At 39.4% G+C, this 27,212-nt stretch overlaps 1 protein-coding gene across 1 annotated transcript in view; it reads right to left on the bottom strand.

Annotated features, from left to right (window-relative positions):
• Positions 1-21,817, bottom strand: part of LY75 (lymphocyte antigen 75) — a 43,562-nt gene extending 21,745 nt beyond the window's left edge. Inside the window, exons 1-16 of the mRNA XM_064718369.1 lie at positions 21,685-21,817; positions 19,160-19,534; positions 18,114-18,287; positions 17,696-17,860; positions 17,011-17,121; positions 15,201-15,341; positions 13,808-13,996; positions 12,990-13,147; positions 12,051-12,161; positions 10,737-10,825; positions 10,230-10,402; positions 9,857-10,053; positions 8,412-8,554; positions 2,929-3,010; positions 2,295-2,366; positions 788-911 (exon numbers count right to left, since the gene is read on the bottom strand). Coding sequence (XP_064574439.1) covers positions 788-911; positions 2,295-2,366; positions 2,929-3,010; positions 8,412-8,554; positions 9,857-10,053; positions 10,230-10,402; positions 10,737-10,825; positions 12,051-12,161; positions 12,990-13,147; positions 13,808-13,996; positions 15,201-15,341; positions 17,011-17,121; positions 17,696-17,860; positions 18,114-18,287; positions 19,160-19,534; positions 21,685-21,778 — 2,398 coding nt within the window. The 5' untranslated portion in view covers positions 21,779-21,817. The remainder of the gene's footprint in view (positions 1-787; positions 912-2,294; positions 2,367-2,928; positions 3,011-8,411; positions 8,555-9,856; positions 10,054-10,229; positions 10,403-10,736; positions 10,826-12,050; positions 12,162-12,989; positions 13,148-13,807; positions 13,997-15,200; positions 15,342-17,010; positions 17,122-17,695; positions 17,861-18,113; positions 18,288-19,159; positions 19,535-21,684) is intronic.
• Positions 21,818-27,212: the final 5,395 nt, after the last annotated feature.

Below are 27,212 nucleotides of genomic sequence, written 5' to 3'. Positions count from 1 at the left end.
ACTGAATTCCCTTTCTAACAACACTGTGGCCACCAATAATAGAAGTGATGGTTAGTACTCATACTTCTCAGCATTCATGATGAAAAAAAGGAGAATGAAATCATACACGGGCTTAATAGTTTAAAATTAGCCAATATAAAATTAATGGGAGTACTGCATACTTCCATCTTACATATATGTGGTTCTTTCATCTCTCAAGCATCAAAGTAGTATTTCCACCAGAATCTCACCCCAACAAGAAAGTTTCATCCCAATACACCTTTTAATCAACAACCCAAATGTAAAAGTCTACTGGATTACATACTGCATGAAAAAACCTGGATCTGTGCAGATATGCCATGCTATTCTTTTGTATTCCCACTCCTCACTACAATGAGGAGCTAGTACACCTGATTTACAAGAAGAGGGCTAGTTGACCTAAGGTTGAAGCAAACTGTACACCCAAAATACTTGTGGTGATTTAGTTAAAAATATCACTAAGAACCATTAAGTCAAGTCCACAAATGCTGCAACTCAGTGGCTTATATCATCACACAAGAAACCACTTCTTACTTCATGGGACTAGAAAGAGTACGAGAGCAGTGATACTGCATTCTCCTCAGGGTCAGTTTCTACGTGTACATCTGTTTGTATGTGACACCAATGAGACATTTCATGTACTGTCCTCTTTAGCAGTTCAGAGAGGAAACAACAAAATACTGTTTGCAAAGTTTCTATTATAGGGCAATAATTACAACTCATTGTATTAAACTCCTTATATGAACAGATGGATGCAACTGCAATTTACCTTTTGTTATCTGGCAGACCCATTCAAGCTTAGCTTCACAATCAAAAGGCCTGAAGTAAAATTCAAGGTCTCTGGCTTCATGGAAGTAAAATCTCCAAAATGATCTCCGTGAAAACTGTGAGGTCTGCATACAAATAGAAACAGAGAACTGAGTTAGGATAGCATAGACCTTTGAAATTTAAAATTAAACTGTTATAAAAAGGTCCTTTGGCAAAGTCAGTGTATTTTACTGTGTTGTTAGTCATACAACTTATTTTGCAAATAAAAGAGCAGCTAAAACTTCAACTATAACTCTTCATGTTAGCTAATGCTGTGAAGCAATTACATAAAGGGCTTAACGTCATCTACACACAAACATCTTAGAAGGTTTTTCTAGAACTAATGTTTCTTAGGGTTTTTGTAGTGCCCAGTTTCTCATAGATGCTTATTATTAAACTATCTATTGCAACTTGTTCCCCTGAAATGAATCTCATTTCTGCTGAGAAGAAACCACCATCTGAACTGGCAGAGAAACAATCATTCTTATTTAAAATTATTTCTTACAATCAAGCTTGAAGAACTGACGTGTCTCCAGTAAAGAGAATTTTTTATCATTTACTGAAATGGCATGTCTATAACTAGCAGGCAGGAGAGGAAAGTTACTCTGTTCACAGCATTCCCTTCAAAGTGCTCTCCTGGGTCTAAAATTTTAGGAGCTCAATGCTGACCAGGTTCTCAGTCTGGGGTCATGAACACAGGAAAAGCAAATGAGGGAAATGGCTGTGAGCAGAAGGAAAGGGATGCAATTATCCTTTCCCCAGTAAATCCTAAAAGCAGAGGTGGTTCTATTTAGGTTAAAAGGGATGATAGGTACTGCAAAAAGTCAGATGATACTTCAGAAAAATAAAGGGCTATTTTAAAACTCATGCCATCAAGACTAAATTAAGTATTGAAGAGCTTAATCAGGAATCAAGCTGAGGTTTGACATTTGAAATTAGAAACCAACAGAGAACATACAGTCTATTTCACAAGTAAACAAGGAAATACACACAATAAACACAAACACATGCTCTGTCCTGGCTACTGCATTCCCCTTCAGGCTTTATTATTTTTTTCTTAATCTGCAGTTCAGAAAAGCTAGTATAGATTTTTTTAAAGTTACTGGTAGGGCTCTCTGTGCTTTTTTCTTTTCGACTCCATGACACATCCTTAAGAACTATATGTAATATACAAGAGATCCATAGTATGGCACTATGCAATACAGAATAGCATTGTTACTAAAACAGTTTGTAGTTAAAAAGATACAAAAGAAGTCCTATGAAAGGTTATCATTAGCATAGCACTCGTCTCATAAAAATACTTAATTAAGGGAAAGTTTGTAATAGGTGTAGATTGATAAAAGGAACACTACAGCTTTTTCACTATCCTTAGAAAACATCTAAACCTAAATTCAGTTTACAACGGGAGAATTTTTTTTCCAAGTACTTCCAAGTAAAAAACACACATTACTAAAAACCTTGAAACTAACCTTTAATGCAGCACAGTCTCTTGTATCATACTCATCTTCCAGAAAGTCGAGTGGCATAACAACACTGGTTACCTACAGGATGAGTGACAGGGTGAAAGAATCAGCATCTGACACTCTGCTGTGGCAATCCCAAGAGATAACCTTTCAAACCTGGGGTCCCATTATGTTTATTACTATTAAAGTATGTGTTGAATGGCAGTTAGTCCTTCAGTTTTGAGTCTCCATGTCTGTTTTTTGGAGGGGAGGAGGAAGAACTCACAATTTCAGACAAATAAAGCAATTACAGCGAGGAAGATACTTTTGGAAAAGTCTGACAACAAGGAAATGAGCTGATAAACCCTTCCTTCTGTTGTGGTATGAAGACACCTTGTTTTCTCCACCATCTCTTGGATGTTTACTACACACTACATTTCTGTGAAATTACTTTAATATAATGGAGATGGAAATCAGGTTAGCCTTGTTAAAGATACGTTTTTAATTGGAAATCTGCTTGCATGACACAACCTTCTTCTGAATTATTAATCTGTTGAAAGACTTGACAAATTTTAATTAAGATATTTATCAATTTACTTTCAATGCAGTCCTAGTTGAAACGAATCAGTATGTGACACTTCCTGATTAAAAGCTAACTTACTGGTTTGTTATCACTCCATTGCCAGGTTCCCAAAGAATCAGGACTCCTCTTATTCATTCCAATCCAGACCCATCTGTCATTGCTGTAAATAAACAAGATACAATCTTATGCCAAGCATATGGTTCAGCTCATTTAATAGGAAGACTGACCTATGGCATGGCATTATTTAGGAACAAGCAGCAAAACCAAGGTTTTAGTTGTAGCAAGTCAAAGAGAAAATAGACACAAGGGCTGGGACCTCTTCTGTACAGAAGAAAACCAACTTTTTGTGGGCTGCATCACCACTTCATCTGTTGTCACTTGATATAATGGTCTCTTCCAGAATCACACACAGGGTGTTTATATAGTTTGGTTCCCTTTCTCTTGTCCACCTTGGGCTGTCTCCTAAATACCATCAGCTCAAATTCACTCTTCCTCAAATCACACAAAAGCTTCTACTCAAAGAACTGGCCTATTTTCCTTAACTCTGTAAGTGGTATAAACACACTAAACATGGGCACCTATTTCAATTATGAACCCTCACAAATGAGGCGCAGACATAAATCAGCACCTAACACCACTGACTTCAGTGGCTGCATGAACAAGCGGCAATAGAAATTTTAGTCCTGTCAGAACTGGGTTTTTTCCTAGATTTTACTTCCTCATTTTCCAAAAGCAGCAGACACTTAAATCTAAGATTTCAGTTATGTCCAAAGATACAAAATTACCTGAAAAAAACAGGTTTACAACATAAATACTCAAATCTGTAGTAAGAACCTTTACAATAATCTTTTGCTTATGAATCTAAAGATGCTGTAACAAAGATAAAGGTGCTAGTCCAACTGCAAGGTTAGTTTTGTACTGCAAATTCTCAAAGATTAAATTGTGTGCAGGGCTCAGAAACTGAACTTTATGATAACTCACTCCAATACAATACCCTGCCCAGTAAAGTCAATAGACACTGCTCTGAATGACTGTATCAGCTGGAAGCAGCAGAGGGGAGAAAGATCATGAGTTTCTTCTGAAATCACAGACTACACCAAACCCTACTGTAAAAGAGCTGTGGAAAAGGCACCCTCACCAAGATGGTCTGACAATAAAGCATTGATGCCAAACTGCAGGGCTCCTGTAGAACTGTATCAGGAGCAATATCCCATCAGGATGCACCAAATACAAAGAAGGAACACAGGACATTTGAGGAAATTAGGAGCTTTAGGCTATTAACAAGGATTAAGGATTTTCTTGTATAGTCTTCCCAAAGAAAGACAGGGAAAGGATACACTTATTCTTTGTAATATATTTTAGGAGACTAGACCTGCAAGAAGAGGAGTGATTTGAGCAAAAAGAACATCACGTCTGAGGGAACCACAACTCAAAACTAAATTTAAGCTCAAAACTGGACAGAGACATTTGACCAGCAGAGGTCAGAGTCCGTAAAAGGCTCCCCAGAAAGTAGTGCTGACAAACTTTGTGATTTGAAGCCAGAATTTGGAAAGTTAATGAAAATTACTTTATTACCGAAACAGCTTAACCCAGGGTTTGTGAGCTAAGTATGTGAAACCCAAGAAGGGCAACAGTACTTTACTTGGTAAAGTTTCCTTTAGGAAGAAAGTACCAGCCATCAACAGATCTATTTTTTTTGTTCTTTATTCTCAACTCCAGTAATAGTTTTCTGACACTGCTGAGACAGTATGATCATTCTAGTGTGATTTTATCATATTGATCAATCTTTAGCTTTCAATGATACAACTAAGGAGCTTTAAAGAGCTTCAATGCCCCATACCACTGCAGTGGAAAACTGTGAGCCAAACGTCCACGGCTGTCAAACAGCTAAGTGACTTTTGGCTATTTGCCTTTAGGAGTTCATTCTTCTGTGGCTGTTCCTCCAACTAAGAGGCAGAGATCCCGTCCTAAATGTCACCTACAGACTTAGCACCGTTTAAGCAGTTGATCACCACATAGGAATATCTACTAAAAAGAAAATTTGCGACATTCATTTTGAAACAATTTGCAGTAATTACCTGAGGCTCTAGAGCAATTTTTCAAACTCTTTCAATTTATATTTGGCTATTATACAATAAATAAATTAAAAACAAGAAGGGTTCCAGGTCAAGAATTTCTCCAGCTTATCTCCCAATTTACAATCACTAGCCTGCAAACAGAACATGTTTTCAGCTGACTGGGCTCTTACACTTTAATGTATCTCTTTTGCTTCTTTTGGAATTGTTCAGACATGACCATGAGTAATTTAGTAACTGCTACACTACACTTGACAGTACTTTTAAGCTTCAGTAAAGCCTTCTGATAACCCTCTGAAATTATACTGTCATCTCATCATGGGAAAGAATTCTACCAATTATTTAAGACAAAGATAAATTAAGACTCTCTATTGCAATTAAGCTTGCAGCAAGGAATTTGCTTGTGCTTCAAGTATCTGTCTCCTCATTGCAAAGCATTAAAATTCATCCTGCGGACTGATATCAAAATGGATTTTTCAGTGACAGAGTATTCTTTGAGCTACACTCCTGGAACTGTCTCTAAAAACATAAAGTATCCTGAGTTTTAAACTAAAACATACATGCAATTTGTGCTTTACAATGGACTCCACACTGACACTGAAAGACCCTAAATCTCTAGCATTCCCTGCAGAATACTGCTGGTTTTTCTTTACACAGAGCTAAACATTCATAAAAGTCAAATACTGCAGGAGTGAATAAATACAGTTCAGATTGTGAAGGGACTAAAAACCTGTAATTTTTCTGATCATATTCTAACTACCAAAATAGAAAATTATTTTCTCTGTCCTTTATAACAGCTCCAATGCAAGATTAAGAGTGAAGTTTTTAGGGCTTGTAGGTCAACCTAGTTCTTGACAAGAAGCAAAGTATACATCTGGGCCAACTCCTTAATGGTGCAATTTAAGGCAAATTTAATCTAAGGCCGTGCTGGCCTAAAACTCTGCATGAAGCACATTGGGCCACCTTGTTATCCCTGCTGTAACAGGCTACTGCACTAGCTAAATCACATCCTGCTAATTACCTGCTTTTGAGTGGAAGAAAAGAGAAGTTGAATTAATGCAATTACTACAGCTTGCATCTCAGCTTTATTGCTGTTTTTGCCATTCTGTTAAGGTGATTTTTTTCTTTCAAACTCAAGTGTTTGTGAGGCTTTTTAGACCCAAATAAATTATAGCAGCAGAGCTGTTCATATAAAAGGCAACCTGGATTTCTTTCCAGTAAGGCATCCCTGCTGAAATGTCGCTTCTAACCAGTCCAAGATGCTTCTCCTCCTGTGTCCAGCATTGCTGCCCGCCATAAGATGCAGAATGCTCACACAGTCCAAAAAGAATGGAAGTAGCTGAACTGGATCTGTTCTGTCTGTATCACATCCCTTAAAGACAAAAGAGGTTATCCTACTTCTTCCAGAGAGGGGAAGGCTGGCAGGCAAATTTTATTTTCCTTTCCAATGGCAATAGCCTGACTTGGCTGGAGCGATTCTGGCTCTTATTTGACTCTAAGGTGGAATCTGAGTAAAGAACAGAATGGACTAGGCAAGCTGCCCTTTTCCTGGTGAACCAAAATGACTCCTGCTAACATTTAAAAACAAACAACTCTCAATGAGTCACCAGAGAACTGTGCAAGGGGAAAAAACCTGAAACCAAGAGAGTCGAGGTGTGGCTCCTTCCCCACACTGAAATGAATGCACTGAATGAATGCTTTAGGTTGGAGTTTGCACTGAATAAATACAGAGAGTATGAACAAACTGCATGCCAGCACACTCCAGCAGCTAATCATATCTAATATCACCTTAGCGTGATTTCTCCCAGTTAGCTAAAGTATTTGCTCTTGGTGAAATAATTCACATGGTTTCCTATCTCAAATGAGCTTGATTTTTATATTAACTACCCTTGACACCTGACCTCCAAAATATTTTATGTAATCAACACCTCTGAGTAATTTAAAAGCATAACTATCTTCAACAATTCATCATGTTATCTAAACAAACATTATTTAAAATACCTCAGGCAATATTAACTATGTTGTATTTCAGTTCAGAATGTTCTGTAGTGCTCAGAAAGGGGTTAGCCCAGAAGAAAATATTGTGTTTTCAGTTATATTTGATATGAGCAGTTACTGCAACATTAACTGCACAGTCAATTTCTACCAGGCTCAATATATTGCCCCTCATTTTAAGTTCGGCTGGAACAATATTGAAACACTGAGACTTATCAGCTTTCAGACTAAGTTTGAAATTTCTGAACTATGGGAAATGCAGGAGCATTTTGTTTCAACTGACTTCTTGGAAAGACAGAAGTCTCCACCTTTAAACTCCTAACAGAAAATGTCATTAATACCTCAGACAGTCTTCAAGCTGAAAAGCAGCTCCAAGTACTTATAGGAAAAGAAAATGTGACTTCTCTATTCACATTTCATTGTAGATTAGGTGCACTAAAACTAAATTTGTAACTGCAACACCATCTAATAAGGTCTGCAGCTAGAAATCATTTGTGCACTGATTTTTACTGTGGGACTACAGCCAGTTTAGCAAAGGAATCACAAGTGGCTTTTACACAAGCCAAGCTATCTATATATAGAGCATACAAGTTTGGTTTTGTCTCTTATTAACATAAACACTGAGTAATCTTCATGACTTGTGCACTTCTAAAAAAAGTTCACTGGTTTCTCAAGAAGGCACCACTTCAGTCATCAGGTCTAAAAATTTAATCACTGCTGTATGCTGGCAGCTTCTGCAATAATCCTGATTTAGTTTGTTGATGAAAAAATTTACATCACATAACTGGCAGCATTTTAGTTTTAGAAGGCAAAAAATTCTGAAAAAACAGACTGTCAATCAAAAAAACCATATTACACAAGGATCTGACATCACACCAATGCCTAATAAAGCTTTGCAGTGACAGTTCATTTGATTAAAAATAAAGCTTTAAACTCATAAATTATTTAGCATTTAATCTGTTGATACCAGAACAGTCAGCACACCCATCTAATGCCCATATAGTGTCAGTGTAGCTATGCCAAATAGGATGTGTGCCAACCAGATTGCTGGACACTACATAATTCACATTTTCAAAAGTTAGCACCCAGTTTATTCAGAAAGCATTTCATGAATAAAAATGAGATGTATTTGAAAAACTGAAATAATAACTCATCTCTAAAGAATGTACCAGTAAAGAGTAGGTACATTTACTATCTAGGTGTGCCAAAATTCAACACAGAGAAGGAATAATTTATTGTAACAACAGATTTAGATTTGAGCTTTGAGCATTTTCCATTACAGTTACTCTTCCTGTGCTGCCTCTAGCACTGTGAAATATCGGCCCAAGCTGTACTCCTGTGACATTTTCCAGCAAGGGAGTCCAAATGCCACATCAAAGTGTTCTGTGGGAAACACAGGTGGCACACACTATCTTGTATTTGCCATTTGTGGTCAGCAGCATTTGCAATCCACTGCAGAATCAAAACTTCAGAACATGGCTAGTTTGTTACCTGATCATTTTCCTCAGGATAGAATGAAGTGCCTTAATTTCTTCTGAGTGGCTAAAACTAGGCAGATGGCCTCCAAGGGCTTCACAGAACCTTTCTGCCTCTTCCCAGGTCCTGGTTCGCAGCACTCTTTCACTATGGAAGAACTTCACAACAGCCAAATGTCAGAGCAGAAAATGACACAAGGCAGTATTTTTAAAACACTCCTGTTCTACTAAAATATGGCCACCTGAGAGTCAATAACTGGCATTTCCATAGGGAAAGAACTTGACTTTTTAACATTTTTTCTTTCAGTTTGCTTGATAACAGCCAGACTCTGAAGTTTAGCTGACAAAATTTGTTTCAAACACAACATATTCCACATGACAGACTTTCTCTGCTTTTCTTTACCAGAAAGATTTTAGAAACCACCAGCCAGCTCATTCCATAACTGCAAGTCAAGTTATAAGTTTTAAGGGATGTTGTTCTTTCAAATTTATGGTGAACTACAAAGCCTAATGCTCACTTAAACAAGTCTCACTTAAGTGCTGTGCATGAAGAAAGTTCTTTGGCACACCCTTTGGAAACCTGTATGCATCTGAGGTGCAAGTTTGGCTCGTACACCTCAGCTAACACATCCACTTGAGCCCCTTGGTTTCAGTCCAAGACAATTCCCATCAGCTGGATCTCTCTGCACAGACATGCTGCATTTGGTCAACAGCAGTTGTGGAGAATGTGCCAGGGCCAGCTGTCATGTCCATCAGCTATGGGACAGCTACGCTGCACAGCAGCACAGACCTATCCCTTCAGGGTGCTTGTCCACACCCTTGTTATTCAAGCTGGGTTTCCCCACTTTGCTATATGAGCTGTTTACAAGAAACAGTTCATTGCAGACACTGAGTCAAAAAATAATGAATCCAATGACCAGCCTCAGTTTTAACTTGATTTAATTTTTAATAGAAGGGAAAAAATCCTGCATTTCTAAATAAAATTTTATTTAAGCCATTCCAGCTAAACAGCACAGCTGCTTGCTTCCACTGGTCACCTCAAAACAGTAAAATACAACTGAGGCTGAATGTTTTTATATATTCATATTCAAACACGAGAAAATCCTACCTCTCATATCTATAATCTTGGAGTACAGAAAGGAAAAGGGCAAGGGAAGGTGATGCAAAGTGCTTTCCTTCCCTAGCCAGGTGTCTGTGCATGCCTGAGGGCAGCAGTACAGGGCCAGTGCTGCTCCCCAGTCAGCTGCCCACAGAAGAGGCACAATGCACCTTCCAGGAACGGCAGAGGACGATGCAGGGCAGTATCTACAGGCAGTCAATCTGCATCAACACCAATTCCCTCTCCTGGTGAGACCACGTTGAAAATGCCCTCAAGAGCTGCTATGCCCACAAAATGTCTGATCACTCAATTACTCCAAGACAGTAATCAGCAATTAACATCAAACAGGAATAACATTTTACCTTGTAGCAGGCAAGGCCGGATCCATTATGCCACCCAGGGGGACAGGGATCAGTTGGCTTTGGGAGCACTTCTGGCTCCTTGGGCTTCCCAATATATTTTTTGCAGACAGAAAATGCTTTAGTGGTTTTACAATCCTTAGTTTCCCACTTTCCAAGAGAATTTCCACTGGACATGGCCACACATCCTCCCGAAAACTCTAAAATTAGAGCCACCAAAACCACATATAAAACCATTGGCTGGTTTCCAAAAAAAACCTGACATAATTGTGAATTATTACTTTACTGCATGCTTGGAGTTCTGTAACATGGTACTCCAGTGTTTGCTCAATAAAAAAGGGCAGTATTTTTATGTGTTTTTAGTTTTCAAATGTACCTGGTTGCATGGAATTCCAGTTAGTGTATGCCACAGCTTCAGGTGTTTCCCCATTCACTGTACCCCAGGAATATATTCCTGACTGGCTGATATCCTGCAAACCGGTCCAGAAGTATTTTTCTTCAACTTTTGTGTGCTTCCTAATTAGACTGTTAATAAATTCTTGTTCAAATCTGAAAATTCACAGATTAATCAGAGTCAATATTTTAAAGATACCAAACTGCTGAGATAATTTAAAAATCAGGGACATTACATGAGTCAGTTCAAGCAGTCATCCAGGAAGTCCCATATTCAACATGGGGTCAGCAAGCTGGGAATTCTCATACTTCCAGGAAAGTTTCACATTGTAGGTTTACCATTGTTACACATTTCTAGTTCTTGGCAAAAGCAATTCTCTCTCTACTTTTTCTTTATAAACCATTAGTTATCATAAAACAGTTTTAATCTCTGATTTTATCTCCAGGATTGCGATGTTAAATTTGCTCATAAATTACAAATGTGCTTTACCTGTTCATCACTGTAAGATTGCACTGGGCTCCAAATGAAACTTCCATTTTATCAATCTTGTAACAGTAGTTTCCATGTCTCTCCCATCCCTGGTTAGAGAACAAAACCCACATTTATACAAAACAACCTAATTCAGGCATTACCTACAGGAGAAAATAAATCATTGCCAACAGTGGCTGGTGCCCACAAGCTGGCACAGCATATACAAGAAAGAAATGCACTGTGTCGCACACAAGGTCCACTATCATCAACTCTCAGATTCACAGTTGTAAAAAATAATGCAGCCACAGGAATAAAATACACCACTGTTTTAGCTTGCCTGGGCAGAGTCTTCTGACCACTATTGCATTTACAGAGAAACACAAGGGCAACAGCCCAGTCCTATTCAAAACAATAGGAGTTTTCATGCTGTTCCACCAACGCCAGGATTCAAACACAAGAATACTAGGAAGGCATACACCAGTGTCTCTACTTCTGAGAAAAATACTTGATACTGAAAATGTGTGAATTACAAAATTTCTCTATTGTTCATACATTTCTCCCCATATTTACACTGAAATTTCAAGAACCATTAATATGTTAAATCTTTTCTAGCCTAGCAATGCCACTGGTGTCTGAATAGCACAGAAAGCTGTAACTCTATGTGCTGGAAGTCTCTGAAAAGACAGAGTAAAAAGGTCATGTAGAAAGAAAGAAAAGGGGTAAACATCTTTCCTGTTGCAAGCAATATGCCACACAAAACTGAACCAAGTAACTCTGAAATAGCTAGCAATACCATCCCAAGCTAGCTCAAAAGACAAGAGCTTTATTTAAGCAATAAGATGTCGTACTGTAAAAAAACCAAACAAAAAACCCAAAAAAGTCCCCACCTTAATTCAAGTCATAGAACAAAAATGAGACCCAGTGAAGTGCAAGAAACATAATCCCAGTTAACGATCTCTGCATATCTTTATGTTGCAATGTGCTTATTCTAAATTTTAAAACATAACTTGAGCAAAAACAACAGAACAAATGGTGTTATCAATAACATTTCTAATAAACTCAAATTCTTTAAAATAAATAAATAAATAAAACACAACCTCTCCTGGGTCCAAACTCATAATACTTTCATCAATAAACAAACTGACAATACATCCTGAGCCTGCTTAGAAGAATGTGAAATTTGGTTTATGCTATATAAATGTCCTTTTTCAGATAAAATGTTTCACAGACTTTACTGAATAGACGAGAAAGAAATGGAAGTAGAGGAAGTAAATGATTTCAAGCAAGTTTCAGAGCTAAATGACAATAAAAGAAATAGAGGCTTCCTATTACCTCTTCCAATGAACAACTTTCATCTGATTTTGTTTCATTCAAAATCTCTCCATTTTTCTTGCAAACATATTTCAATTTTTCTTCACAGGATTTGACCCTCCACTGTCCCAGCTGTAAGAATGCAAGGAAAAAGAAATATTTTAAATTCCAACAATCTTTGAATTTCTGTGTTTTCAGGGGCTGTTTCCATTGCGAGAAAGCCAAAATGCCTCCAGTAGAGATACTGGGTGGGATGCCCTGGATTATATGCACAGGTACATGTTTGCAAGGGAGAGAGAAAGCTGACACACATGCAGATGGGAGGATTCTGGATCACACCCAGAAAGGAAAGAAAAGGTCAGGGTGGTGCAAACTCTCTTAGATCAGGAAGGGAATGGGTGCAGGAGGTGTGCTCAGTGTAATGTGGAAGCAGCTCAGAGACAGCTCAGAGGAGCTGAGCACAAACTCCAGTGCCAGGCTGCTGACACAGCAGGCAAATGCATGCTCCACTTTTCTAATGAATCTGCAGGATAGGATACAGCCTGCTTCCCACTCTTAGTGACCTCCTTTCTTCACCAACACCCTTTTTAGAACATTCCATCCTCAGACTGGGTGACCCCAAACTGCTCTGGGAGATGACTGAACAGAGATATCTCTTCCTTCCCACCTTTCTGCCAGAGACATGCACAAATACAGTAACCCAAAATACAGTCTGGCCAACAATGCATTAGTCTCAGAGCTAGCAGTAATTTCTTCCATTCTTTTCAGAATACAGCTACGAAGTTCCAGCTAAACAATTCTAAGAAATTTGCTTGTAGAAAAATGTATTTTAAAGATTATTCCAGAAATAGGATCAGCTAGCTGCTTTATCCCCCTCCTTGACTTTCACACACACCAGTGCTCCCTCTACTACGATGAAAAAATACCAACTAAAAACCAAACTCAGCATTGTATTCCTACCTTGCCTGAATATGACACACAGTTAGGAGTGCTGTTAAAGGGAACTCTTGGTTCATTCTGATCCCAGTAGGTAAAAACCACAGGCGAGTCATCTGACCACTTGAACAAGGTTGGCACATCGTCATTCTTGAGACCCATCCAAATTTCCTCTTCAACATCTGTAATTTAAAATTAGGACAACAGTTTTGTTTCATGATAAAATTCAAACCAACAGGAAAGCAATGTGTTATTAGCAAAATTAAATTTTTATCATACTGTGCAGCACTATAGTGATACTATTTTTCTTACAGTGAGAAGAGACCATATGTTTGTTATCTCGTTTCTTAACTTATACTCACATGACCATGAGTAAGCTTAACAGAGAAGGAACAAACAGGAAAGAAACCTAACCACAAACAAACGAACACACAAGAAAGCAAAAAAGCAAAATACCCTCAACCAAATTTAGAATGTATGCAAAGACATAACATCAAACACTATTGGTACTATTTATTAGTGCAGCGACTCAGCAGTCAAAATATTGACCAACTATCTACTATTCTCTTTGAATGAGCAAATTAAGCACAAAGTATTACAAAACTAGAAGTAGGTTAGCCCAGTAAATTAATAAATTAATAGACTGAACCAGAACAAGTCCTAACACAAGGGGCCTGGATCTGCTCAGCAACATTCAACACTAGTCTGGGTACAAGCTCAGCTTTAACACCCACATTTAAAAGCTAGAGGTTATGACAACTGTATGCTAGAACATGGAAAGCAGTTTGTAATTTATGGTGTGCAGCATTTGGTGCTCGACCTTTACAACTATCCCAACTCACCATTATGAAGCTTTGTAACAACCAGTTCAACATCTGCTAATGAGTGAATGCTGATGAGGTTACTCTTATTTGCTTTGCACAATTCCTCTGCTGAACTCCAAGGTGCCTGGTTGTTTATCAGCATGTAGCAAAAGCCATCGTGGGGGAGCCAGCCCGGATCACAGCGAGTGTCCAAGTGTCTCCAAAACTCTAATAATGAAGAAAAATGGAATTAGAGGCTTTTGTTTTACAATGCCTAGAGCAAAGGGTTGGCTTTAAAGTCAGCAGCCCCTTGAAAATAGCCAGAAGGCAGCAATCAGAATGTGTTCATATCCCTTCAGGGCTCATGAAAGAAAGGGTCACAGCTTAGCCAAACAAATAGACTTCAATGCAGCATTAGGAGAACTCATAATATTTTTTTGGGGCCATGAAGTAGGGTGAAGGAGAAAGAAGTTAGTGGGAATGGAAGCAAAAGGCAAGAATGCATTACATTAAACTGGTCTTAGTGTATGTGAAAGGTTTAAAAGTAATTGTAAGCAAGATTTCAAAAGCAACTGAAGACAAATCAAGTTGATTCATTGCAGGAAAGAAACACACAACTTAACAAATGCCTAGTTTTAAATATTTTTTTTCTTCTCACGATATTCAAGAGTCATTCAAAGACAATTACATTTCACTAAAAGTTTTTGCAGAAGAGCCCTGGGAACTGGGTAAGGCCAAAGCATGCATAGAAGAGGTCATGGCCATGGGAAGGGTTGGACATTCAGGTGTAGATAAATGGCCAAAAGCATGGAAGCAGTTACACGTCATTGTAAACACTGAAGGCCTCTGTATGTGTGTGTTGGGTGAGATAAAGGAATTATTATCTTGTAAGAGCTGTTCGGGGTCAGTAAAGATTACGCACTGAGCAAACTACCAACTCTTGCGCTCTGATTTTCAGTGCTTGGCCTGGTTTCAGAGGACAGTAAGGTTACCTGACTGCTTCTATTTGAATTTAACAGAGTTTGATCCAAGACCCAGGTAAGTCCCACTTTATGTCAATACACACCAAGAGCAAGAGAAATGGGCTTAAAGCAAAGGTGGAAAGGTTTGGGATGCAACTGCCAGTTCCAGACTCCCAGTAATAGATGAAAGAAGGCACAAGCCACGGAGAAAAATGTGATGAAAAGGGCAGGACTGCTGCAAAATGCTTTATGTGTGAATGAGAAAGCTGCAAAAAATGAAAACTGTTTGTGATGCATCATCTTGACACTGAAGAAACAGAGTTTGCTTCTGCTCTGCTAAAAAACCAAAGCTGTTGTGAAAATGTTTTGGCAGAGATGCCTGAAAAGGCTTGGGAGAGAAAAGAATGATTCCATAAGTGAACATTATACTTGCATTAACATACAAAACTCAAAAATGCAAACTGTCCTACCTGGAACACTTGAAACTTCATTGAGTGACTTCTTGCAAGCATATGGAAGCTGAGCCCCACAGTGGTAACTCTGCCACTGCCCTGAAGCAGCATTCATCACCACACAACTCATCCCATCCAGTGGGGATGAACTCTGCACATCTATAGACAGGAACAAATGAAAACATAACAGCACAAGTGATCACACAGTAAGGCAGCGACTGCTTCTTTTCACTACTGGTGTTCAATACAAGAATAAGACTCTGGATAGTATGGCACCTTGTATTTATTTGAAGAACATAATTTGCATCAACTGATGGCAGCTGTCCTAGCACAGGTCACACAATGTCTTTTCTGAGAAAGTTTCAGAATCAAGGAATCTTGACTTCTTTTCCAATGTTTAATCATAGAATCAGAAGGAATGTTCTATTTACAATACAAGAAACCCTTGGCTGAGCACTTTCCCAGACTAGAAATATCTCAGGGGAGAGCCATTTTCACAGCCCTCAGTTTCCTTTGGAATTCCCATTCCACCCCCACTCCAAACACAGTTCTGCACTTTCTCTCAATGCTAACCACAACCTTTACCATAACAGAAACCTTAGACAAGGCCCCAGATTTGAAACAGCACAGAGAATAACTCTTTTTTGAAGTCTTCAGCTTCCCTTGGAGCCCCTTTCCAATGGAACTTTTTGATTTTCTTTTTCTTTGAGCCTCAATGCAAACCCAAGCTATGACCTACACAGAGCACCTCAGCTTCCCCTGTACTAGGTTAGTTCAGGCTCACAGGAAAAAGGCTCAGGGTAAATCTCAGTTCTCCATGAAAGAAAATAGAGGGACAGGGTCTTTTCAGAGGGGTAAAGGAAAAAGTAATGGGCTCAACTTGCAGGTATCAAAATTCCTATAAGGCACCAGTAAATACTTTCACAAGAGGTAGACATGAATATGTCTGCCATGACTGCAGACCAAATTATGCCATTGTATCTCAGGATAGTCTGGCCCCTAGCTCTGCATTACAGTCCTACAGAGTGGTCACAGCTCCAGAAGAAGGTTCAGTCAATAGTACAAGCAGTGAAGTTCTTAACCTTTCCAAAAGATAGAGTGCATTTGTAAAAGCCCACAGAAATTTCTTAGCCAAGTTATTAGAGAAATAACAGAAACTACTTCTCAACTTTTCACAGAATTCCAGTTGCAGCACTGTTTTAGAAATTAAAGAAAAAAAGAGAATTCCACTTAAAAAAAGCTCAAATTCAGCTTGAATGACAGAACAACATTAGCTTCAATATTCCTGACTATGACTCTGGGATTCTCATATACACATAGATTCAAAAAATATTTGTGAGAACATTACAAATTCATCCTGGAAATTCCAAATAGTCTCGCTAATCTTACCAGCACCTCTGGAGTAATTAAAAAAGGTTTTTCAAGGGTTTTTTACTCCTTTCATCTTCACCTTGACATTTAGGCAACCTTGAAGTTTAAAAACCCAAGTTAAGCTTCTAAGTAACATCAGCCCTTGCATGAACACAATCATATTCCCTCAGATATTCATCAGAATATCTGAGGGAAATCAGTGTCTGTGACAGTGAGAGGAGAAATTTAGCAGCTAGGAAAGCTGTGGGTACTTTACTAAAATGGACTTCAAAAATACTATTTAAGTTTTACCTTTTTAGAGATTTATTAATCTAATCTGCTGTAAATATAAAATGAGAACAAAAAGATTTGCTGGCTAGGAGGAAAAGATGCTTCTGAAAGTGGAATGAGATGGGGAAAAAAAGGTAATACTAGTTACTGTTGAGAATATTGTCAATACCATCAGAAATATCAGTACCTGGATGCCAGTTGAGAAAATTCAAAGGCTTGTGATCTGACCACTGCCAACCACCAGAAACATCCAGTTGATTTAAGCCAATCCAGAAGACCTCAGCAATGTCATCCTTGCCTAGAGATATTTTTTTAAGAAAACAATTAGCATAAAATGCTCATCCTTTATTGGTCTCTAAATTGAAAATGCATTCTGAAATGGCATGCATTTCAGGAAAGAAAGATTGCTAATATAATTGCAATAATAAATGCAAACTTTCTTGGACTGAGGAGGAATTAAGCCACTCAAGCCTTCCCTCCCAGTGTCTTCAGGTGTTTCTCCTTTGGTTTCATAGTCCCAAAGGCACTTGGGTAATTTCTCCATGTCAAGACTGAACATCAGGGAGGACAATTTCATAACAAGAGAGTAACAGGTTGCTAAAACAACAACTGCCACTCTGGCCTGTATTTAAGATTTTGGGGATATTCCTCATTAACAATATAAACAACACCAAACTGCTATAAGGAAATCATACAAAAAATTTAAGTAACTCCCTAAAATGAGATTAGTACCTTAGTTTTGCTACACAAATGAAAGCCAAAATATTTGAAGTACAATCAACTTGTGCCCTGGAGATTTAGGACAGAAACTAACGTGCTGCCTCCACTTTATAAAGATTTCCCAGTATTCATATGGGAATAATTACACCTACCTTGTATGTAACTTAATTCAGATGCATTTTGGATGCTAAGTAAATCTCCTCCTTGCCTTTGACATGAAATATAAGCTTCCTTCCAAGAAAGAGCAGACTGTGTATTAAACTGGTAGCAATTTTCAGACCCTGGATCATGTTCCCAGCTATCATGACAACCATCCTCTGTTTAAAAGAAGCAGAAGGTACTTGTAACTACAACTATACAGAAACATTATGAAAGTTTCAAAAGAAAAGGTTTTGAATATAATATGTAGGGTCTATTGGTTTTTATATTGGTCATCACTAATACTTGCAGTTTAAGCCAACACTGCAACAGAAAAGCTTTCACACAGCTTAACAGCCACACAAGGGTGGAGCTGTACATCAGAGAAGTGACAAAATGCTTTTAGGATGTCTGTTTAGAAACCCAACGTGCCTGGCTGTAAGCAGATTCCCCATTTTCCATCTCGAGAATAATCTTCAGAAGTGGCGCACCATTTCCCGCCTGTGTGAGTTTCATCCTGGATGCAGTCATGATGCCAAACCTTGTTATACAGAAAGGGGAACTCACAGGGTCTACCATAAGAGTTGCCATCTTTGGTATAAACCTCTGCAGAAAAAGAATAATTAAAAAAAAAAAAATATATATATAAAATAAAGAAGTAAATACATTCCCCTTGCTAGACGTGGAAAATACAGCAAATCAGTGTTACTTCTTGTACAGACACAGTTAACCTAAATGCATGCAAATCACACTTGTGGTCTTAAAATACCATATCTTCTTGTTACAGATAATATCCAGCAATGCCAGAACTGAAAAACTACATTGAGAAATATTTTTCTGTACATTTTCTTCTGAGAAACAGCAGAAACTTGTCTCCCCCATCCTGGTAAGATAGAGATAATTCATTGTCCTATTGAAATCCAGGTGCTTTGCAGAATCTTATCAAACAAGGACTTTTAACAATCAACACATACAGGAGAGGGAAAAGGCAAAGCACATTTTCACCACTTCTTCCAGGCAGCATGAGGTTTCAGACAAGACAGGCTTCCACGGCAAGTGCACACACTACCATACCAAAGCTCACAGCCCAGCTGGCAGCATGCTCTGAATTTGACTGTGTAGCCTACCAGCAAAGAAAACATCCTCAAACCCTGCTAACAGGAAAATTCCCATCATGGTGAGGAGGGCAGTGTCAGTTCTGATAGAAGGTGGTTGGTATTTCATAATTAAATAGGTTTGCACTGAAACATGAGGCAGGGGGGATTTAAACCTGCTAAGAAAGACACTCAGTACCAAAATTTCTGCAGTTGTGCTTTTATTTTTTATTAAAAACCTTTGCAGTTTCTCTCTACAGCACAACATTCTATTGCTTTACTGATCAATCTTTTCACATAACTAATTTTAAGAACTTATTGGCTCAGATATACTCAAAAAGCCCTTAACAAATAAAAAAACCTTCAAAGTACAAGCTCACTTACCATGGTAGGGATACCGACATATATCACTGGAGGAGCTGTTGCTTTTCCACTGGTCTGTTGCATTTATGCTTGCAGTCACATAGTTATTCATGACAGTTACTTTGTACTGAGATGCACCAACGATGGAAGCACCAGCGCATCGCCACCACAGCATCAATTCTGAGTTACAATCCACCATTTTCAGGCGAGACACTGACTTGGTGAATATATCAAGTCCCAGGCACTGCTTGGAGCCCAGGTGGAAGAGGCGATTCTGGGACACCCATTTCCATAAAGCTTCACTCGTGTCCCTGCAGTCACCTATGACTATCAGTGAGTTTTGAACCTGTATGCACTTGTTCTGTTTCTCATGGCGAATGGTAAAAGCATCATTGCCTGTGTAAGAACAAACATATGGCTATGATTCAGTATCATTTTCACAGGAAGCTCATTTTTAAAAGGGAAATCACATTCTGAGCAATGCTTTCAGAGAAGTACCACAACTGCTGTTGGTATGTAAAACCCCCTCTTTTGTAGAAGCCACAGTGAATTTTCCTGCTCTTTAGTGAGTCTTAACTTCTTTGGAAAAAGACCTCTTTCCAAGTCTTTATAAAATGAGGACAGACAAATGAGACTTCTAAGTCCAATTCTAGTAACAAGAATTCTTCCTCTATATTTAACATATACTGATTGCATCAGCCCCTCATTAATTTGCAAGCTTACTGGGTAAAGAATCTTGTCTTCATGCCTATCTGTGAACACAGTAACACACACAACAGACACCATAAAATATAATTAACAATAATATTAACTTACTAAACACTATTTTCTAAACTGTGTATCATATATGATACACAACATGAGAGGTTTACATATGAACCAGTTTGTGGGTGCAGCTGCAGTACTACTAAGTTAAATAGCATTGCTTTGAGGAGAAAGTTTTAGGAGGAGTATCCCACCAAAGACAGCACACAAGAGATTAGGAGTATAATTTTAAAAATTATATAGGGACCCTAGTTTCATTTTCAGATGTGATAAGTTTCATTTTCAGTTCTGGAGGATCTTGTAATTAAAGAAAAAAATTAAAGTTGGTAAAGCACAGTGTACCATTTAAAAAGTATATGTATCACCCTACTAAGACAAGCTAACACCTCTGTCAGTATAAGAACACTTCTTACAGGCAGCAGTAAAAAAATGCCATGAAAAAATGCCCTAAAACTATTTCTATGCCACAATAAAGATGGCTCCACAGTACAGAACTTTCACTAATCAGGCTGAAATGGACCGTAGCGGTACCAGACCCACAGGGCTATTATTCTGCTGCTTAAATAAGGAATCTGCTGAGTAGTACTTTGTATTTAATAGTAATGCACTGTCAATCACATTCCTACTGCGTTTTTCTGTTATGACTTCCTAATAGGTTTGGCTGAACAGGGAGGAAAATATTCAGTGATGTTAATGCAGTGAATTTTACCACTGCTTCCCAGTGTACCCATGAATTTTCCACTGTGTAAGTGCCAAAAAGTTTTTAAATAGTACCTAGCTGATCACACAGAAAAGAAGAATCTGTAAGTCACCCACCTACTAAAGTGATTTTTTTAAGGAGCACACCAACACTAACTGTCCCTTCCATCCTACTAACTAAGACATTTAACAACCAAACCTGCCTTCATGGTATCCTTTAACCCTGCGCTTTACCTGCTTTTGATTTTTATTCTTCCCTCATGACTTTCTTCCTCTTTTTATTTCATGTAACAACTTTTTAGCCTCTTCTCACGTCTTCTTTCACTTCTTCCTCCGCAACCCTCATGCTGATGCCAAGTGGAAAATCACTTTTTAAAATTTCCCTGGAAAAACCGCTGATACTGTCTCACCAAATCTCTCTGGCAGCAATTTATTAATAATTACTCCAGTTCATTGCTCTGGCCATGAAGTTTTAGTGACATCTTCAGCTACCAACCTGAGCCTGTTACTATCATGGATATAAAAAAAATATTGGAGGTGCAACTTAGCGAAGGGCTCAGCTTGTTTCCCAGAAGCTCTGACTAGGCTAGCGGCTGTGCCTTACGAGAATTTGCTCAACGTGAAACTTTTCCACCTGCTTCCTGCCGGGAAAGGCGAGCTCCCTTTTCTGCCTCGCTGCGCACACAGCGGAGGACAGCAGCGGCGGCGGAGCGCGCTGCCGGGACCTGCCGGGGCTCGGGCACCCGCTGGCCCCGAGCTGTCAGGCCAAAGGCCGCGGCCCGGCCCCGTGGGCACCGGGAACGTGGCAGCCGCGGCCGCCGCCAGCTTTCGCGACGCCCCAGGCCAAGCGCACGGTCCGAGAGGGCGGTGCGGGACTTTTTCCTGCCTTCTTCGCTTCTCCTTCTAAGTTTCCCAGGTTGTTTCCACCGCAGTCGGACTTTGCCACCGAGCGCGGCGCCCGAAGGAGCCGCCGGGGCGGAAGGCCCGTCACGCCGCCCCCTGACCCGCCCAGGCGCCCGTCGGGGCGCTCAAGGACCCTCGGCTCCCGCGGCGCACCCGCCTCCCGCTCGGCCCCGGCTTACCTGCGGGGTGGCGGCGGGCCGCGCAGCACAGCAGCAGCCAGGCGAGCGTGAGGGCGAGGCCGCAGGCGCACACAGAGCGCCCGGCACCCGCCATCGTGCCCCGCGGCGCGCAGGCTGCGCGGGGCTGCCGGGCTCGCCGTGCCCCAGCGCCGCGCCACCGGCGCCGCCCATTGGCCGCCCCCCGCGCGTCACTTGTTGCCAGGAGGAAAGCGGCCCCCGGGGTTGGGGCAAGGCGGGGCCGGCCCGGCCCGAGCGGGGCTGCGGAGCCGCGAGCGGCAGACAACGTGAGAGGGACGATGGAGGGAAAGGCGGGGAGGAAGAGAAAAATGAAAAAATAAACGAAAAGTAAACGAGGAAAAAAAGAAAGGAATTAACAACAAAAACAACAAAAAAAGTGGAAAACACAAGGAAAGACTGGAAAAGTAGATCGAATTGTAGCATGGTCAGAAAAGTTAAAACTAAAAAAAAAAAACCCAGAAAACCTTAGAAGCTCAGCTGGGGGAAAAGGGGAACGCGTAACTGCTAAACTGCTAGAAGTGAGGAAAAGGCAAAAGGTGAACGGAATAATCTAAAATTAACAACCACATGGAAGTAAAATATTTCAAATTGTACAAATGATGCACATCAGGCTGCGATCCTCGATCCCCCCTGGCCGCGGGCCAGCTGCCATCGCCGCAGCAGGGGCTGCGAAATTGCAATTGCCCTTGCCGGGGATGGGCGAGGAGGAGCTCGCAGTGCCGAGTAACTGTGGCTGAAAAAAATTTGCAACAGAAGCTAAAAGTAACTTGTGTTACGCCAGCAACGTGTTCATGGCGAGAACCAGGAGGCCAGACGGAGGAAAGGAGAAAAAGGGGAAAACTGACAGAAACGATGTGAAATGAAATCAAGTTTATAGCTACATCCTGTCTGATTCAATGCTTGCCTGGACAGGCTGTATACCTCGAGCTCCAGCTGCTTAAAAAAATGATTTGCAAAGTCACAAGAAAAAACCTTTTTTTCCTAGGAAAATCCATTTTGATTAGACTTGGAAGAACCATTGTTCATGGAAAGAAATACTAAATCTACATGAAGATGGGAAATGCAATGTGCAGTCTGTTTAAGGTGCTTCCAGTGTGCCCATCATGTAGGAGTGTGTACTCCTGGGGACACAGGATCTGAAGGTATGCCAGGCTGGGAATTGAATGGAAATGCAGTGAACAAAAACAGACACCTGCAAGTTAACAAATGTTCTCTCCTGCTGGAAACTGCACATGGCTGCCAAAGCAGGAGCTATTTGAAAAATTAGAAGTCAAATCCAGGAAGAGAGGAGTCTGTAGATGTAGCAAAATCGAATCTGTGTTACCAGAAATAATTCATTTTCAGGAAGAGCAAAGCTTTAAAGTCTCCACACAGAGAATGGAAAGCAGAAATTCCCCACTGGTGACCCTGGTGCAAAAGCAAGCTATTGAAACTAAAATTAAATATGTGGTGGGATGGCGTGGCTCTTTTTAAATTAAAAAAAAGCAGGTGTGAACCCTGAGTTCCCATCAATCCTTCCAAATGTGTGTTATTATTAATGCACTGACTGTCCCAGTTTGGGAATGGTTAGTAGTAGAGTTTCACTTTGATACTAATAGCATGCAGTGCATATTTACTGAACACATACCAGCAATTCTGAAATTACCAGCATCCAACTTACTACAAATATATCAGCAATATGTGTATTAATAGAGGGGAGGTTCTCTAAGGTATCTTAACATACATAACATATGCTTTCAGATACTTCTGATTTCAGCTCCTTTTTTGCTTATTGGTTTATAAAATATTATCCTTGATAGTATAGACTCAAACTCTGATCCTGGCTCAAAAATTAAAGAATACCCAAGAACAGGAAAAAATTGCAGTTTGCATTGGTGTCTCTTAGTTTCAGTTTTGGGTTCATGTACATGTCCTATACTTTAATTCTGTTTTACATTAATTTAAGAGGAGATACAGAATGTACAGGCCTGGTGAGCCCACCAACCAACAAAATTTTTTTGAAAGAACATGCAGGAAAAATGATATTTGGTGTATGTCATGTGATAACCTACAGAACTCTAATACAGTTTTCTCTTGTTGAAAAAGTGGATTTGTATTAAAGCTTATCAAAGTTGTAATAATGACAAAGCCTACTTCTTATAGGATTTATTATTTATAAATGAGGCTTCTGCATTTAATGTGAGCTGCACACTATCACTCAGCATAATCAGTGAGCAGTTTCTGTATTGCATGTCACAAGCATTATATATCCCCATGAATACCTACAGCTCACTTCAAAGCAGAGCTAATGGCTGAGCAAATTTCAACCATGCCTGTAGAGATAACCAAATACAGAATTTCAGATACAGGAGGGCCCAGCCACAGAGCTCCCAGTAATGCACAGCAGCCTTTTGCTTCCAAGAAGACTACTTTGCCTTTCCAAACAAAAAGCCTTTCAAGGTGCCAACATCATGACTAAGAGCCTCGTATTTCTAGCAGGAGTCTTTGTTGCTTATCAAAGGATAATTTTTTTGCCCTTATGCCCATATGTTTTTAACAATAGCAATGCCTGTAGAAAGTGCCAACACCTATCTATCCATAAATCTCCACCCCATCTCTGTTCTGCACACCACATGAAACAGATACTTTGCATGAGCAACCTTCCTCCTTTGCCATTCAACACATTGCAATCCAGTTTTTCTGGCTGAGTGCATCCACATGTGCCAGTGAGCACAAAGGGAATGGTGGAAAGGATTTGCTGCCTACAGCATCTCATGAAAATAGGAAGAGGATTTGGAGATGGTAACTTCTGCTTTTCTCTGCTTCCTCTAGCAATGACTTTGAGACTGGGACGTCTGAACAGGGATCACTTCTTATTTACTGCCTTTTTATCCTTGCAACGTGGGTGCTTACAATACCTAAGTCCTTACAGAAGCAAACAAAAAAACCCAAAACAGACAAAAAAAACCCCAAACAAAACCAAAAACAAACTAAAAAAAAAACCACAAAAAACCAAAAAAACAAACCCAAAAAAGAAATAAACCAGACCAAACCCAACAGCCACATGAAGGCTTACAAGAGTTACAGGGGCAGTTATTTCCTGAGGGGGAGGACTCTCTCCAAGAAAGTAATGGTACCCACAAAGCAACCAGCACACAAAGATTACAGTGCTACCTAGACTCTGCTGCTAAGTTTAATATTAGAACATGGCTCTGGTTTGGGTAAAGTGCCTACTAATAATATAAAATATCAGCCCTGGACATGTTTAAAGATAGTTTAATGGAGAAGAAATTTGGGCAATTGCAACTTTTACCATAATTGCAGCTAAAAGTCAAATGATTCTTTTTTGACAGATACACAAGTTTAGCTTGATGGAGTTGATCCCATGCATGGCTATGAAAAAAGTCACTAAAAAAGCAACTGATTTGGATAAAGAGAGGCTGTAACCAGAGAGGTCTTTAAGCAGTAACTTAAGCTTTGCATTAACTCCATCTGGATGGTCTTTTCTTCATGGACACTTACTTTGTTTGCTGCCTTGCTTTTTTAAATGGATATTGAGGACTTAATTATTTTTCAACATCAAAGAATGTTTTGCTTTCAGCAGAAAGGGAACACAAAGGAAGATGGCTTTTCTCCCTTGTTGCTCTAAATTTCCTGTTTCCAGTTGCAGTGGCCTAACCTTTCAGCACATTATGAAACTGTCATATTGCACAGTAAACTTAAGATGAATCAAATGCTCTCTCAGCTGAGTTTATGTGTATTTCTTACATCTCCTCTACAATCTCTGCATGCATCTTTGGCATGAGTTCCAAAGTTTTGAGGCTTTTGTTGTGCTTGAAGGGTTTATTATTGCTAGGGACCCTTAGATTTGATTCTCTTTAAGTGTCACCATTCATAATAATGGTGTTATTATGGCAGTTTAGAGACTGTTATGTTTCTTCTGCTGCATGTGGTAGATAACTTTCAGAAATAACAAAGGAATTACAGACTTTTTTGTAATATCAACCTCCTTTTTTACTCAAATGTGACAGTGGTAACTTCTGTAGTGCTGCCTTCAGCTTGCTCTGATGCATATTTAAATGTTCATATTCAGGCTCACAGAAATAGTAGAAACAGGTTTGGGAAGTAAGACAAAGAAAGGAGTGTGGACACATCCACATTGCATGTTTGTTGAGAGCCAGGAATGTCTTTCTCTTGGTATTGGTTTGGCTTTGACTCCTGCTAGGATCTCTGTGTGCTTCTGGAACAATGACAAAATAATAAAAACAGTACTTTAACATTGAGACAACTGCTTGAAATTGTAAAGTGGTAAATTATACTCTTCTGTAGCACTTTAAAAAAGGGTCTCTGACATCTGTACTGTGCATTTTCAAAGGAAAGTGTGCCTTGGTTTAGTAGATCTACTAGCAGAGTTTATATGTTCAATCTCCTCAAAAGTGGTTCTCTCTTGTCACTGTGTCAGTATGGGGTTATTACTTAAATTAGGATTGTGGGAACTGCCAAATAAGATGATGTTTTGTACTGCATTATATGTGTTGCAGAAAGCATCATTTGAAGGAACGATTTAAAAGAAAATCAGTTATCATTTGGAAAATGTTTTTTGAAGCAAATAAAAATTAATTCAGGTAGAAGACATTTTAAATTTGAAAGGTGTTGGTGCGGTTTTTGTTGGTTTTATGGTTGTTGTTTTGTTTATTTGGTTTTGTTTTGTTTTTGTTCTTTAAACATGCAAAGCAGAATAATTTTGTAAGAGTGCTGGGGAAGAGCCTGTAGTTTTGAGTCTAACATATTTTGGAGGCAAAATTCATCCCTGACTAATAGCAGTCTCTAAAATGCCTTTTGTTTGACCAGGAAGGAGCAAACTTTCAACAAATAGATGAGAATGGTTTAAAGGGCAAAATTCCAGATTGATCTGGGCTTGGGAGTACTTCTGAGATAAAAAGGGTCTGTACAGAAACATTGAACTCACTGAGGGCTAAATTGTTGGTGTTTAAAGGTTGTGACTGATTAAGATATAAACTGAGTAGCAGCAGGAGTGGTGAACAGGCAGTTCAATATGCCATAAGCAAAGGTTTGGAAATTGTGCCTTTCTGAGTGCAAGAGAGCCCAGAGAGCAAAAATAAGAAAACAAATAAAAATAATTAAAAATAATAAAACAAATAAAATACCTTTCAAATGGGAGATGAAGGAGGAAACAAACACCAGAACAACACATACCTCTATAACAATGTAAAACATCTAATGAATAACTGGAGGGAAATCAAAAGTCTGGTCTTAGACAAAGGCAATGACATGTTACACACATACAGGACATTTTAGTACCAGAATATAAAATATATTATATAATAGGAGAAATAATAGGAGTCACCTCTGCTGGTAATGGGATATTGAAATTTATTAATGAGATCTTGTAAGCAGATCAAGTAAACAAAACAGGAACCTGGCAGGTGGCACAGAATGCCAAAGCACCAAAATGTCACCTTTCAGCATATGGAGTCCTGAGTCTGCCCGACCAGAAGGACAGAGAGAGC

The sequence above is a fragment of the Zonotrichia leucophrys genome, chromosome 7, assembly GCF_028769735.1.
Source record: "Zonotrichia leucophrys gambelii isolate GWCS_2022_RI chromosome 7, RI_Zleu_2.0, whole genome shotgun sequence".
NCBI classification, from domain to species: Eukaryota; Metazoa; Chordata; class Aves; order Passeriformes; family Passerellidae; genus Zonotrichia; species Zonotrichia leucophrys.
The sequence above is the reverse complement of the archived record's forward strand: the minus strand, read 5'-3'. Positions and strand labels throughout refer to the sequence as shown.